The sequence below is a fragment of the Orycteropus afer genome, unplaced genomic scaffold, assembly GCF_000298275.1.
Source record: "Orycteropus afer afer isolate SDZICR_OR568_19922 unplaced genomic scaffold, OryAfe1.0 scaffold00073, whole genome shotgun sequence".
NCBI classification, from domain to species: domain Eukaryota; kingdom Metazoa; phylum Chordata; class Mammalia; order Tubulidentata; family Orycteropodidae; genus Orycteropus; species Orycteropus afer.
The window spans coordinates 3194621-3208804 of NW_006921660.1; the positions used below are offsets into that span (position 1 = coordinate 3194621).

A 14184-nucleotide genomic window follows, 5' to 3' on the forward strand; every position below is an offset into this window, starting at 1 on the left:
TAAAAAAAAAAAAAAAAACAATCTTAAATCAGTAGCCTAATCTACCTAAGATACTGGAAAAGAGTAACATACAAACCTAAAGCAAGCAGAAGGATGGAAATAATAAATATCAGAGTAAAAAGTCATGAAATGCAGAATAGAAAAACATCAGTGGAAAATCAATAAAACCAAAAGTTGGTTATTTGAGAAGATCAATATTATTGACAAACCTTTAGCTATGCTGACCAAGAGAAAAAGAGATAAGATTCAAATTAAATCAAGTATGAAAGAGGGGACATCACTACTGACCTGACAGAAACAAAGCAGATTATAAGGGAATAGAATGAAGAATTAGTATGCCTCAAATTAGATAACCTAGATGAGAAATGAACAAAATCCTGCTGCTATTGTTGTTGTTAGGTTGATTCAATTTCAACTGAAAGCAACCCCACATGACAGAGTAGAATTGTCCCATATGGTTTTCTTGGTTATAATCTTTATGGAAGTAGATCGTTAAGTCTTTTTCCTGTGAGCCACTGGTAAGTTCAAGCAGCCAATCTTTTAGCTAGCAATTTAATGCTTAACTGTTTGCACCACGAGGGCTCCTTGGACAAACTTCTAGACAAATAAAAACTACCCAAACTGACTCAAAAAGAAACAGGGATTCTGAATAGCTCTATAACAAGTAAAGAGATTGAACTAGTAATCACAAAGTCCCTGCAAAGAATAGCCCAGGCCCAGGCCTCACCGGTGAATTCTACAAATCATTTAAAGAAGATAACATAAATTCTTTAAAAAACTCTTCTAAAAAAGAAGAGGTGGGGACTTCCGGTAAGATGGAGGAATAGGCAGACAAGCTACACAGAGCCTCTTCAACAAAGAAAAGAGAAACCAAATGATAGAGATACAGAAGATAATCCTGGAACCCTGAGCTTTGAAAGGAACTATACACAAGTGGATTTGGCACCAACTAGTGGAAAAACCTGAATGAAAACAGGTTTTTAGTACAGAGACTGTCAGAGCTGTCAGCTACTCTGACGGGACCAACAGCTTGAAGATTTCCAAGTGATGTTGGGACCTGAGAACTGACCTAAAGATCAGCCCTGGTTGCCAAGGGTTGCAGAGACAATTGCGCTAGTGGCCTATGACTAGCAAAGGAAATAGCAATGAGGGAGATAACCTGAGCTGTGGACTTTCGACGTACTGGAGTGTGCAGCCATTTTGAATATTTACAAGCAGTGGTCATTTCAGATTTTAAAGTGACAGCATTCTCATCTGGATTCCAGGGACCTAAGAATAGGCCCCATTTGCCAAGGACGGCAGGGATATATAGGAGGCTGACAAAGGGAAATGAGACAGGTGGTGAGTGCATAAGTACTGTCAACTAGTGAATATAGGAGCCCAGCACAGTACTCTGCTTGATAACATACAAACAAAACGAAACAAAAATTACGGGTAAGTCACTCCAACACACAATCACCAATTAAATATAAACACAAAAATGTCACAATGCCTCAGAGACAACAGAGCATCACAGTTCACACAAAGAAGCGAGATAAACGAGAATCAAGGGACCAGGGTACAGACCCAAAACACATTCCTGAAGAAGATGCAGCACTGGAACTCTCTGATAAGGAATTCAAAAGAATTATATTTAAGTACCTTCAACAAAGTGAAAGACAGATCAAGGAAAACACTGACAAAAATGAGAAAACACAGAGAAGACCCTAGAACAATTTCAAAAGACAATACAAGAACAAAATGATAAAATAAATGAAAAATTAGAAATGATACAAAATCTACACACAGAAATGCAGAAAATTAATACTGAATTTTCAGAAATAGATAAGACACTGAATGGGCAAAGGAGTAGAACTGAATCAATGGAAGACAGAGTTAGTGAGAATTGAAGAGAAATACCTCAATACTTCTTTGGAAAGGGATTAATAAAAAAAAAAATCAAAACAAAATGAAGAAAGCCATGTGGGATACCATCAAAAGGAATAACCTATGTGTCATTGGAATTCCAGAACAAGAAGAGACAAATCAAACCATAGAAAAAATTGTTAAAGATTTGTTGGAAGAGAATTTTCCTGGTATGATGAAAGATGAGAATATATCTATTCAAGAAGTCCAACGAACCTCAAACAGGACAGACCCCAAAAGAAAAGCACCAAGACATGTCATCATCAAACTTACCAAAACCAAAGACAAAGAAAGAATCCTGAAAGCAGCATAGGAAAAATAAAAAGTTACCTACTAGGGGCAACCAATAAGACTAAGCTCAGGTTTCTTGGCAGAAACCATGCAGGCGAGAAGATAATGGGATAATATACATAAAACCCTGAAAGAGAAAAATTTCCAACCAAGAATTATACACCCAGCAAAACTGTCCCTCAAATACAATGGTGAAATTAGGACATTTCCAGATAAGCAGAAATTGAGGGAATTTGCTCAAACCAGACCAACCTTACAAGAGATACTAAAGGGACTCCTTTGGACAGAGAACTGACAACAGCAAACAGTAACTGAATATTAACACACATAATGACATAACCCCAAAACCCACCTAGTTATAGAAGTATCCAAAGTAAATAAGCCTACAAGACTATAAATCGGGAACCAGAGACATCAATTGACAAATGAGGACAACTACAAACCAAAAAGAGGGAAAAAATTGGGTAGTTACAGAACTTCTAAATAGTAGGGAAGTCAAGACAACTACAAGATAGAACAGACTGTTCTAAACTTGGGAAGGAAACTATAAATTACAGGGTAACCTCAAAGAAAAATGATAAACCTTCACATCAAAATATAAAAGAGGCCCAGCACAAATATTTAGCAAATACTAAAACTATAGCAACAAAGGAAGTGATAACACGATTCATAAAACGAGCTTAGCACAGAAAATTATATGGAACAAAAAAGTAAGTAACAAAATGACAACAACAAATTACAATAGCAAAAAGATGGAAACAACCTACCTGCCCATCAACTGTAGTATGGGTAACCAAATAGAGTCAGCAAAACACCGTATAACATGGATGAACTTGGAGGACATTATGCTGAATGAAATAAGGCAATCACAGAAGGATAAATATAGTATTAGTTTGTTGTTGTGGAGGGTCAAGGAAAGGTTTATATATGAAAGGAAACTTTGTTGGTTGCCAGGGGTAGAAGGGGAGAGGAGGGAACACTGAAGGAAAAAAAAAAAAAAAAAGAATGCATTGACTCATGTCACTTTAGTTTTTTGTATTTCATTGTACATAAATTATCTTTCAATAAATGCATTTTTTTTAAAAAAATGAGAGAGATGGAAATATTTCTTGACTCATTCTATGAAGCTAGAATTACCTTGATACCAAAACCAAGCAATAATATAAAAGGGGGGAAAAACAAACAAACAAACAAAAAGACCTACAGCCAATATAGACTATAAACACAAAACCCCTCAAGAAATAACTAGGAAAGTGAATACAGTAACATACAATAACATTTATACAGAATGACCAAGTGGGATTTATTCTTGGAATGCAAGGTTGATTTAACATTAAAAATCAATTGATGTAATACAGTTATCAATAAAGGACAAAAACCACATGACCGTATCAATAGATGCAGAAAAAATATTTAACAAAATTCAACACCCCTTTCATAATAAAAAGACAAAAACAATATAAAGGAACCAACCAACTAAACAAAAAACTAGGAATAGAACTTCCCCAACCTGGTAAAGTGCATCTATGAAAAACCCACAGCTTATACTTAATGATGAAAGACTGAAAGTTTTCCCTCTAAAATTAGGAGGAACAAGCCCAAGGATGTCAACTCTCACCACATCTATTTGGTATTGTACTGGAAGTTCTAGCCATGGCAATTAATTAGGAAAGAAAAAGGAATGACACAAACAATTGAAAGAAAGAAGCAAAACTTGTAGAAAATCCTAAGGAATCTACTAAAAAAATCTACACCCACTCCTTACTATAACCATGTTAGTATCCAAAGACCAGATTGTTATATGAATATTGTTGTTATGCAAAAATGGAGGATTTTTTCCCCACTGTTTTCAGACCATTCATTTCTTTTATATGGAAAACAAGATCAGAGAAATAACAATAACTAAGATTTAAGGATGTGCTCATCTTTGTGATGAGTCCAGTTACGGATTATTCCTCTGCAGAGGAGAAAGTATAGAGGATAAAGATATAGGCTTAGAGATGGATAAAGCTGGGCTGTGTGACTGGAGGACCCATGGCTTAACTGAGGTGGGTCAGAGCTTCCCGCACCGTGCTGCCTTCAGGGCTCTACCCCAACTTCAGCAGTCCCTGCATTCACAATCACCTGTGAGGGCACTACAAGGCTGGCCGCGCACCTGGCCCCACCAAGTTACACGCTTCAGGTCCAGTTCAGCTCACTCTTGGATGCCATTAAACTCACACACATTTTTTAAAAGCACTCTTTCTGATGCTTCTTTCTTTCCTCCCTTCCTATACCACAGCAATTCTGAGCTGCAGGGCCTCAGGCTACAAAGGAGCAGGGAACTGTATCAGGTGCCAACTGGCTCAGTGCTGTCTGCGTGTCCACTCAGAGGCCATGGCGACAGAGGAGGCCGGCCCTGCGCTGCAGCTGGATTAGGCACCCTAACTGACAGGAAGTGGGCAGTGTGGCCCAACTTCCCAGAGGCTGCCCGCAGACCTTCCTCAAAGGAGGTGTAGTTGCCACAATGCCCATTATCTTGTTAACATGTAAAACAGAAAGACAGCAGATTTGTGACTATTGTCATAAATGTAAAGTGTCAGGTAATGAGATAGTTGGTAAGTGAGGAGTATGTATATTAGAAGGAGCTCTGGTAGTGTAGTGTCTAAGGCATTCGACTGCTAACCAGAAGGCTGGTGGTTCAAAGCCACCAGCCACTCCTCAGAAGGAAGGTTGGGCAATCTACTTCCGTAGTGACACTGCCTCGGAAACCCAAGGAGGGGTCGCTATGAGTCGGGTCCGACTTGACGGCACATAACAACAACAAACAACACGTGTATTAGAACTAACAAGCAACAAATTTAGCAAGGTTATAGGAGATACAAGATCAATACACAAAAATCAATTGTAGCAAGGAACAATTCAAAAATAAAATTAAGAAAACAGTTCCATTTACCGTATCATCAAAAAATGCTTAAGAATAAATTTAATCAGAGGAATGCAAGCATGAATCCTGGAAAGTACAAAAAAATGTTGAAAGAAATGAAAGAAGATGTAAATAAATGAAAAAATATTCATGTTAATGTATTGTAATGTTTCATATCGTTAATGACGATATCCCAACTTGATCTCTACAGGAATCAACATAATACATATCGGAATCCTAGTTAACTATTTTTTTCTTCAGAAACGCAGAAGCTGATCCTAAAGTTTTTATGGAAAGTCAAGGAATCCTGAATAGCCAAAACTATCTTGAAAAAGAAAAGGTTGGAGGACCCACACTTCCTGATTTCAGAACTTATTGCAAAGTTACAACAATTAAGATAGTGTGGTACTTATGTTAGGATAGAACATATAGATTAATGGAACAAGATTCAGGGTACAGAATTAAGTACATTTATGGTCAAATGATTTTTGAGAAGTGTGCCAATATAATCCAATGGGGGAGAGAACAGTTTTTTCAGCAAACGATGTTGGGACAACTGGATAGTAACTTGCAAAAGTATAAACTTGAACCTCTTCCTCACATCATAAATAAAAATAGATGTCCAACAGACCAGAGATCTAAATATAAAACTGAAATTGTAACATTCTTGGAAGAAAACAGAAAATCTTCATTCTCTCAACTGATGATGGATTAGGCAAAGCCTTCTTAGTAATAACATCAAAAGCAAAAAAAGTAACAAAACAAATAAATGAATGAATTGGCCCGCAAAATTAAAACTTTTGTGTTGCAAATAAAACCATTAGGAAAGCAAAAAGACAACACCGAGAATGAGAGAAAATACCTGAAAATTATTTATGTAATAAGGGATCTGTATCTAAAACACATAAGGAACTCTTATAATTCAACAATAAAGATCTCATTAGGGATTTCTCCCCCCCCCCAAAAAAAATATATACTAACGGCAAATAAGCACATAATAAAATACTCAATCTCATTAGTTGGTAAGGAAATACCAATCAAAACCACAATAAGATACCACTGCATATTCAGTAAAGTGGAATGTTGAGGGTGTATGGAAACTGGAACCCTCATACATTGCTGGTGGGAATGTAAAATGGTACAACCCATTTTGGAAAACAGTTTGACAGTTTAACAAAATGTAAACCATAGAGTTACAATAAAAAAAACTAAAGCCAAACTCACTGTCCTCGAGTCTGCCCTGACTCATAGCGACCCCTCCTTGGGTTTCTGAGGCCATATCTCTGCAGAAGGAGATTGCCCAATCTTCTTTCCAAGGAGCAGCTGGTGGGTTTGAACTGCCAGCCTTTTGGTTAGCAGTCAAATGCCTTAGGAACTATGCCACCAGAGCTCAGTTAACTCCACTTCTACATAGACACCCAAGATAAATGAAAACATATGTTAACACAAGTATCAGCACATGAATATTCAAAGCAGCACTATTCATAATAACAAAAACAGAGAAATAACCCAAAGGCCCATCAACAAATAAATGGGGAAATAAAATATGCTATTACACACACAATAGAGTATTCTTCTTTAAGAACAATAAATGAAATACTGACATATACTACAACATAGATGAACCCTGAAAATATTATCATAAAAAAAACCACATCTTGTATTACTCTCTTTATATGAAATGTCCAGATTATGCAAATTTATAGAGACAGGAAAGGAGAGTTGCTGCATAAGGCAGGGTGTAGGAGGTTGTGGGGAGACTATGAAGTGACTGCCAATGGGTATGGGGATTCTTTTTGGGATGATGAAAATGCTGTAAAATTGTATTGTGGGATGACTGCATAAGTTTCTGAATATACTAAAAACCACTGAATAGTGTACTTTAAATGAGTGAAATGCATGCTTTAAATTGGTGGATTTTATGGTATGTGACCACCACTCATCTGTCACTTTGTTGCACTGTGATAGCCTACATGTTGCTGTGAGGCTAGAGGCTGTGCCATCAGTATTTCAAATACCAGTAGGTTCACCCATGGTAGACAGGCTTCAGTGGAGCTTCCAGACTAAGACAGACTCGGAAGAAGGAATGGGTCATCCGCTTGCCAAAGAACTGGCCAGTGAAAACCTTTTGAATAGCAGGGAAACACTGTCTGATATATTCCTGGAAAATGGGATGAATAACCCTGAAATATTGTTTTATATAGTGCCAGAAGATGAGCCCCTAAGGTAGGAAGGCATTCCAAATATGACTGAGGAACAGCTGCCTCCTCAAAGTAGAGGTGACCCTAATGACATGGATGGAGTAAGGCTTTCGAGACCTCTTTGCTGATGGGGCATGACTCAAAATTGGAAGAAATAGCTGCAAACATCCATTAATAATCGCAACATGGAGTGTATGAAGTATGAATCTAGGAAAATTTGAAGCTGTCAAAAATGAAATGGCACACATAAAGATTGATATCATTAGTGATCTGAAATGGACTGGTACTAGCCATTTTCAATCAGACAAACATATGATCTACTAGGCTGGGAGTGACAAATTTAAGCAGAATGGAGTTGCATTCATTGTCACAAAGAATGTTTCAAGACCTATCCTGAAGCACAATGCTGTCAGTGACAGGATAATATCCATATGCCTACAAGAAAGACCAGTTAATACTACTAATACTTAAATATACACACCAACCACTAAAGCCAGAGACAAGGAAATTGAAGATTTTTACCAAAGTATGCAGTCTGAAACTGACCAAACAAGCAATTAAGATGTATTGATGATTACTGGTGACTGGAATATGAAAGTGGGAAAAAAAATGAAGAACCCTTGGTAACTGGAAAATTTGGCCTTGGGAATAGAAATGATGCCAGAGATCGTATAATAAAATTTTGCAAGACCAACAACTTATTCATTGCAAATACCTTTCTTCAACAACGTAAACGGCAGCTATACAGGTGGACCTTGCCAGATGGAATACAGAGGTACACAAGGGGAGGACAAAATCACCATCAGCAGCCCAAGGCTTGTTCTTATAACGTAGGCCAGGTATGCTGCTACCCTCCCAGCCCTCTTATCTTCCTGACACCAACCGTCCTTCCCACAGTACCCACCACCTCTTTGTTGGGTTTGATAATTTGCTGCAATGGCCACACAGAATTCATAGATTATGGGATTTATTAGAGAAGCAACAGGCTACAATTCAAGTTCAGGAATGCGCTCAGTCTCTTTCAGCTAGCTGTCTCTCAACCCACAGTCTATCTCAGGAGCACATCTCTATCTCAGCAGTGGATGTCTCTTTCATCTCTCTCTTAGCAGCGTGTCTCTCTCACGTCTCTCCACAGCATGTCTTTCTCAGCTGGCAATCAGAGAGACTCCTTCTGCCTCTAGGAGGACTCCTTTTGAGCCTGGTCTGGCAGAGTGGCCAAACTGACCAATCCCAACATCAGAATTCTATACACCTGCGAGACCATGAACTTCCCAGAAGATTGCTTTTTGTTGCTCTAGGTGGATGACTTTTAACAAGCAGCTACTCAGTTACTCATGGCAAAGTGGGAGTTACAAATACTATGGCTAGAGAAGCCACATCATGTAATTTACTACACTGCAACAGGAATCAGATTGACTTACATCTGTGGAAGGAGGTGATGGAGAAGCTCACTATCTTCAGCCAAAACAAGGCCAGCCAGCAGCTGACTGTGAAACAGACCATCAATTGCTCACATGCAAGCTCAAGTTGAAGCTGAAGAAAATTAAAACAAGTCCACAAGAACCAAAATACAACTTTCACCTGAGTTTACCGACCATCTGCAGAAGAGATCTGACACACTGAACAGTAAACACCAAAACCCAGACGAGTTGTGGATGTAATCAAGAACATCATGCATGAAGACAGCAAAGGTCATTAAAAAGACAGGAAAGGAAGACAAGACCAAAATAAATGTCACGATAGACTCTGAAACTTGCTCTTGAAAGGAGAGTACACTAAAGGAAATGGAAGAAATAACAAGATAAAAGAGCTGAATAGAAGCTTTCAAAGGGTAGCTCAAGAAGATAAAGTAAAGTAAAAGTATATAATCTTCTCACAAGGGAAGAACATGCTCAGCATTTCTCAAACTTAAAGTACTGAAGAAAAAAATGTAAGCTTCGAGTTGCAATACTGAAAGATTCTATGGGTAAAATACTGAATGATACAGGAAGCATCAAAAGAAGAGGGAAGGATTCCGTAGAGTCACTGTACCAAAAAGAAATGGTCGACATTCATCCATTTCAGGAGGTAGCACATGATCAAGAACGAATGGTACTGAAGGAAGAAGTTGAAGCTGCACCGAAGGAATTGGCAAAGAACAAGGCTCTGGGAATTGACGGAATACCCACTGAGATGTTTCAACAAATGGATGCCACACTGGAGGTGTTCACTCTGCTATGCCAAGAGATTTGGAAGACGGCTACCTGGCCAACTGACTGGAAGAGATCCGTATTTGTACCCATTCCAAAGAAAGGTGATCCTACAGAATATGGAAATTATCGAATATCATTGATATCACATGCAAGTAAAATCTTGCTGAAGATAACTCAAAAATGGTTGCAGGAGTATATTAATACGGAACTTCCAGAAATATAAGGTGGATTCAGAAGAGGAGGTGGAATGAAGGATATCACTGCTGATGTCAGATGGATCTTGGCTCAAAGCAAAGAATAGCAGAAAGATGTTTACTTGTGTTTCGCTGACTATGCAAAAACTTTCCATTGTGTTGATCATAACAAATTATGAATAGCATTGCAAAGAATGGGAATTCCAGAACACTTAATTGTGCTCATGAGGACCCTGTACATAGACCAGGAGGCTCTTGTTTAAAAAGAACAAGGCAATACTGCAAGATTTAAAATCAGGAAGGGTGTATGTCAGGGTCGTATCCTTTCACCATACTTATTCAATCTGAATGCTAAGCAAATAATCCCAGAAGCCAGACTATATGAAGAACAACAAGGTATCAGGACTGGAGGAAGACTTATTAACAACCCGCAATATGCAGGTGACACAACCTTGTTTGCTCAAAGTTGAAATAAGTTGAAGCACTTACTGAGGAAGATTAAAGACTATAGTCGGCAGTATAGATTACATCTCAATGTAAAGAAAACAAACAACCTCACAACTGGACCAATAAGCAGCATCATTATAAATGGAGAAAAGATGGAAGTTGTCAAAGATATCATATCACTTGTTTCCACAATCAACACACCCATGGAAGCAGCAGTCAAAAAATCAGATTTCGTATTACACTGGGCAAATCTGCTACAAAAGACCTCTTTAAAGTGTTGAAGAGCAAAGATGTCTCTTTGAAGACTAAGGTGTTCCTACCTCAAGCCATGGTATTTTCAATTACATCATATGCATATGAAAGCTGGACAATGAATAAGGAAGACTAAAAAAGAGATGATGCTTTTAAATTGTGATGTTTGTGAAGAATACTGAAAATACCATTATGCCTAAGGCATTTGACTGCTAACCAGAAGGTTGGTGGTTCAAACCCATCAGCCACTCCTTGGAAGGAAGGTTTGGCAATCTACTTCCATAGTGATACCACCTCGGAAACCCAAGGAAGGGTTGCTATGAGTAAAACCCAACTCGACAGCAGTTAGTTTGGTTTTTGGTTTGGCCAGAAGAATGAACAAATCTGTCCTGGAGGAAGTGCAGCCAGAATGCTCTTTGGAAGCAAGAATGGCCAAACTTTGTCTCACATACTTTGTTCATGTTGTCAGAATGAACAATAGGTGAGGTGGGAGTCAGATAAAATGGGAAAGACCCTCAACGACATGGATTGACACAGTGGCTATAAGCATGGATTCAAGTATAGCAAGGACTATGAGGATGGTGCACAACCTGGTAGTGTTTCATTCTGTTGTACAGAGTTGTCATGAGTCAGAGCCAACCCAATGGCACCTAACAAAAACAACAACATGGTGCGTGAATTACATTGTAATGAATTTGTTGAAAAGACCTATATAGAGTGAATATCGTAAAAGCATTCTTAAAATAGAAATCATATTTCGTCATCTTGTGTGCCTCATTTAGTGTCAACCACTGAATTGGCCATGTAATATAAACTTCACTGACACATTTGTTTCCATTCCTCTGTTTACCACTAGGTCCGGTACAATTTCTCGCACAAAGTAAATGAGCAGTGCATTATACCTTAATTACCTGGCTTTTGCTTAATGAACTCTTTCCTCATAAAAACTCAAAGCAAATTCACTGCCACCAAGTTGATTCCAACTCACAGCAACCCCCTTTGGGTTTCCGAGGCAGTAAATCTTTACGGAAGTAGATTGCCCAGTCTTCCTTCCATGCAGTGGCCAGTAGGTTTGAACCACCAACCTTCTGGTTAGCAGTCAAATGGCTTAGGCACTATGCCACCAAAGTTCCTTACAGACAACCTAAAATAAACCTGAACTTAGTAACAATGACCACAAATGCAATATCAGTGATGGCTTCATAAAATGTCCCCTTATAAAACTTTTGAATACTGAACTATGAACTATGACTACCGCTTGCCACAAACTTTTTAACAGAAAATACATATAGATCTTGATGTTGTAAATGGGAAATTAAGATATTACTTAGCCTTAATAGTAACTAATTTGCAAAATGTGAGTTCCAAATGTATAGCCTGACAGATGAATGAAATACGTCAACAAAATGTCTGAAAACATAAATTTAAATCAGGTTTTCTATAGTCACTCAAAAAATGAAGCCTGTAAATTATCTCTCTTCTTTTTAAAATTTTCTTCCTTTTAGAGAAGGTGGGGGAAAGAAATACGTGGGAAGGTAGAAAAAGCAAGCAAAGAGAAAGTGAACAAAAACACACTGGTATCAAAGAATTCTATATTGTTAAATTTTAATGACTTTTTTCTCTATTTTTGACTTACCAAGTCTACAGAGTTGACAGACAGCTGGTTTGGTTGAAATACAGAATCCTCATTTTCTCCTTCACTCTTTGTGCAAGGCATTTGTTTAGAAGGAAGCAAGTTATACCACAGAGTAAAAATCTCATTGGTAAATGGTAAATCGGCCAGGCTAATCTGAGTTCCAGCCTATGTGAAAGGAATGAAAACAAAGAAACAACAGCAACAAAAGAAAAAAAGAGTAGAGAAAATAAAATAGCTAGATTAGTACGTGCTCCCTCTAATATAATTTAAGATTATAGGGTGAGCTAGTCTTAGGGTAAAAAAACTCATAAAGCACTGGTATATTTTTTTAAAATCTAGATATATTTTCAAGCATGACCAAACAAAAAATAATCTCCAATCTAAAAGCCAACCCTGAGATTAGACTGCCAGTACTTAAAACTGTACATTATTTAAGAAATGAATAAGCATGCAGCTTTTTAAATAAGTCTGGAAATATTTTTAAATGAAAAGTTAAAACATTAAAAGAAAAAGACTAGGCATAAACTATAATACCTTCTATAATACTCTGTAAGAGTGACTTGATTATTGCTCACAAAAACCCATTATTCACAAGAGGGAAGGAGGTACACACAAAAAAATAAAAACTGCATTCTGGTTCTTGAGTGAGCGCTCAGCAAACCAATTTTTTTTCCTTGATATTTAAGTTAGTAGAATGTCAAAAAAAGTAAAGGTTAAAGACTTTAATATTCCACCAAATTACACACATTAGTCAGAAACTAAATTAAACTACACTGCTTTTCAAAAGGCTATCAATTAACATACTAAAACTACATATTTTCTTTGTGACATTCTGATCTTTGTCTATAGATTTAAAATTATATTTTTATCCCAGCAAGATATAAATCTAAAAATAACTATCGCCTACTTCATATGTTGTTGTTGTTAATGTGCTGTCAAGTTGGACCCAACTCATAGCGACCCCTCCTTGGGTTTCCGAGGCAGTATCACTACGGAAATAGGATTGCGCAGTCTTCCTTCCGAGGAGTGGCTGGTGGGTTTGAACCACCAGCCTTCTGGTTAGCAGTCAAGTGCCTTAGGCACTATGCTACCAGAGCTCCCCCTACTTCATATACAAAACAAGCACTATTTTTCTTTCATTTTTATAGGAGCTTCTGGCACAATACCTGCTATATAAGACTTTCGGTCAGCCTAGCAAGTCTAGCAAGTGAGGGTGGTAAAATTTTTCTCATGTACTTTGGTCATGTTATCAGAAGGGATGTCCCTAGAGAAGGACACCACACTTGGTAAAGCAGAGTGTCAGTGAAAAAGAAGATGCTCAATCAGTTAAACTGACACAGTGGCTACAACAAGGGCTCAAGCACAGCCCTTGCTCACAGCCTGACTGTGAGGACGGTGCAGGACCTGGCAGCGTTCTGTTCTGCTGTGTGTGGGTTTGCTATGAGTGGGCACAGACTCGACGGCAGCTAACACCACCACTGACAAGCAAGTCTGCTATCTCTTCCCTCTTCTAACTTAATTATTGTCAGACAATATTACCAATTTTCTTCAAAGAATAGCCACAATTAATAAGAAATCTACACTTTTAAACTGCGTCCATCGAGAAACATGAACATTTTGTGTCTTACTGAACTGCAAAGAAAAGCTCAACCAAGAGACACACATGTTTCTGAACACACAGACACAAGTCTGAAAACTTGTTTTGAACATTTTATGTAATTTTCCTGCTGTGTAAAGGTTTTCTGGTTATTATGCACAATGGTATGTTAAATCTTTAGTTATACATGGACTCCTGCTATAGCATCTGAACATCATATTGCTTTAAACAGCAACAATATAGCTTCTAGAAGCTCTAATAGCATGGTGGTGGGAGGCACAGAGAAGAAGCTGAATAAAAGACCTCTAGGCTCAGAATCCTGCTAAATGTCAATGTGCAACAGCAAATGACAGGTGGGATGTCTTCTTGTTTCCTGGCTCCATCATTCACTACTTACGTGACCATGGACACATTGCGTTCTAGCAGTTCTTCTATCTGCCAATAGGGGATAATCATACCTTTTTCATACGTTTCATAAGACTGTCATGAGGACTAAATGAGATAATGTATAAAAAGTACCCAGCACAATGCTTAGCATTGGGAATAATAAACACATTCCATAAG

At 37.9% G+C, this 14184-nt stretch overlaps 1 protein-coding gene across 1 annotated transcript in view; it reads right to left on the bottom strand.

The window, feature by feature from the left end:
- Positions 1-14184, bottom strand: part of WWC2 (WW and C2 domain containing 2) — a 415307-nt gene that overhangs the window by 97522 nt on the left and 303601 nt on the right. The window contains exon 16 of the mRNA XM_007940882.2: positions 12024-12188. Within this exon, the coding sequence (XP_007939073.1) occupies positions 12024-12188 (165 nt within the window). The remainder of the gene's footprint in view (positions 1-12023; positions 12189-14184) is intronic.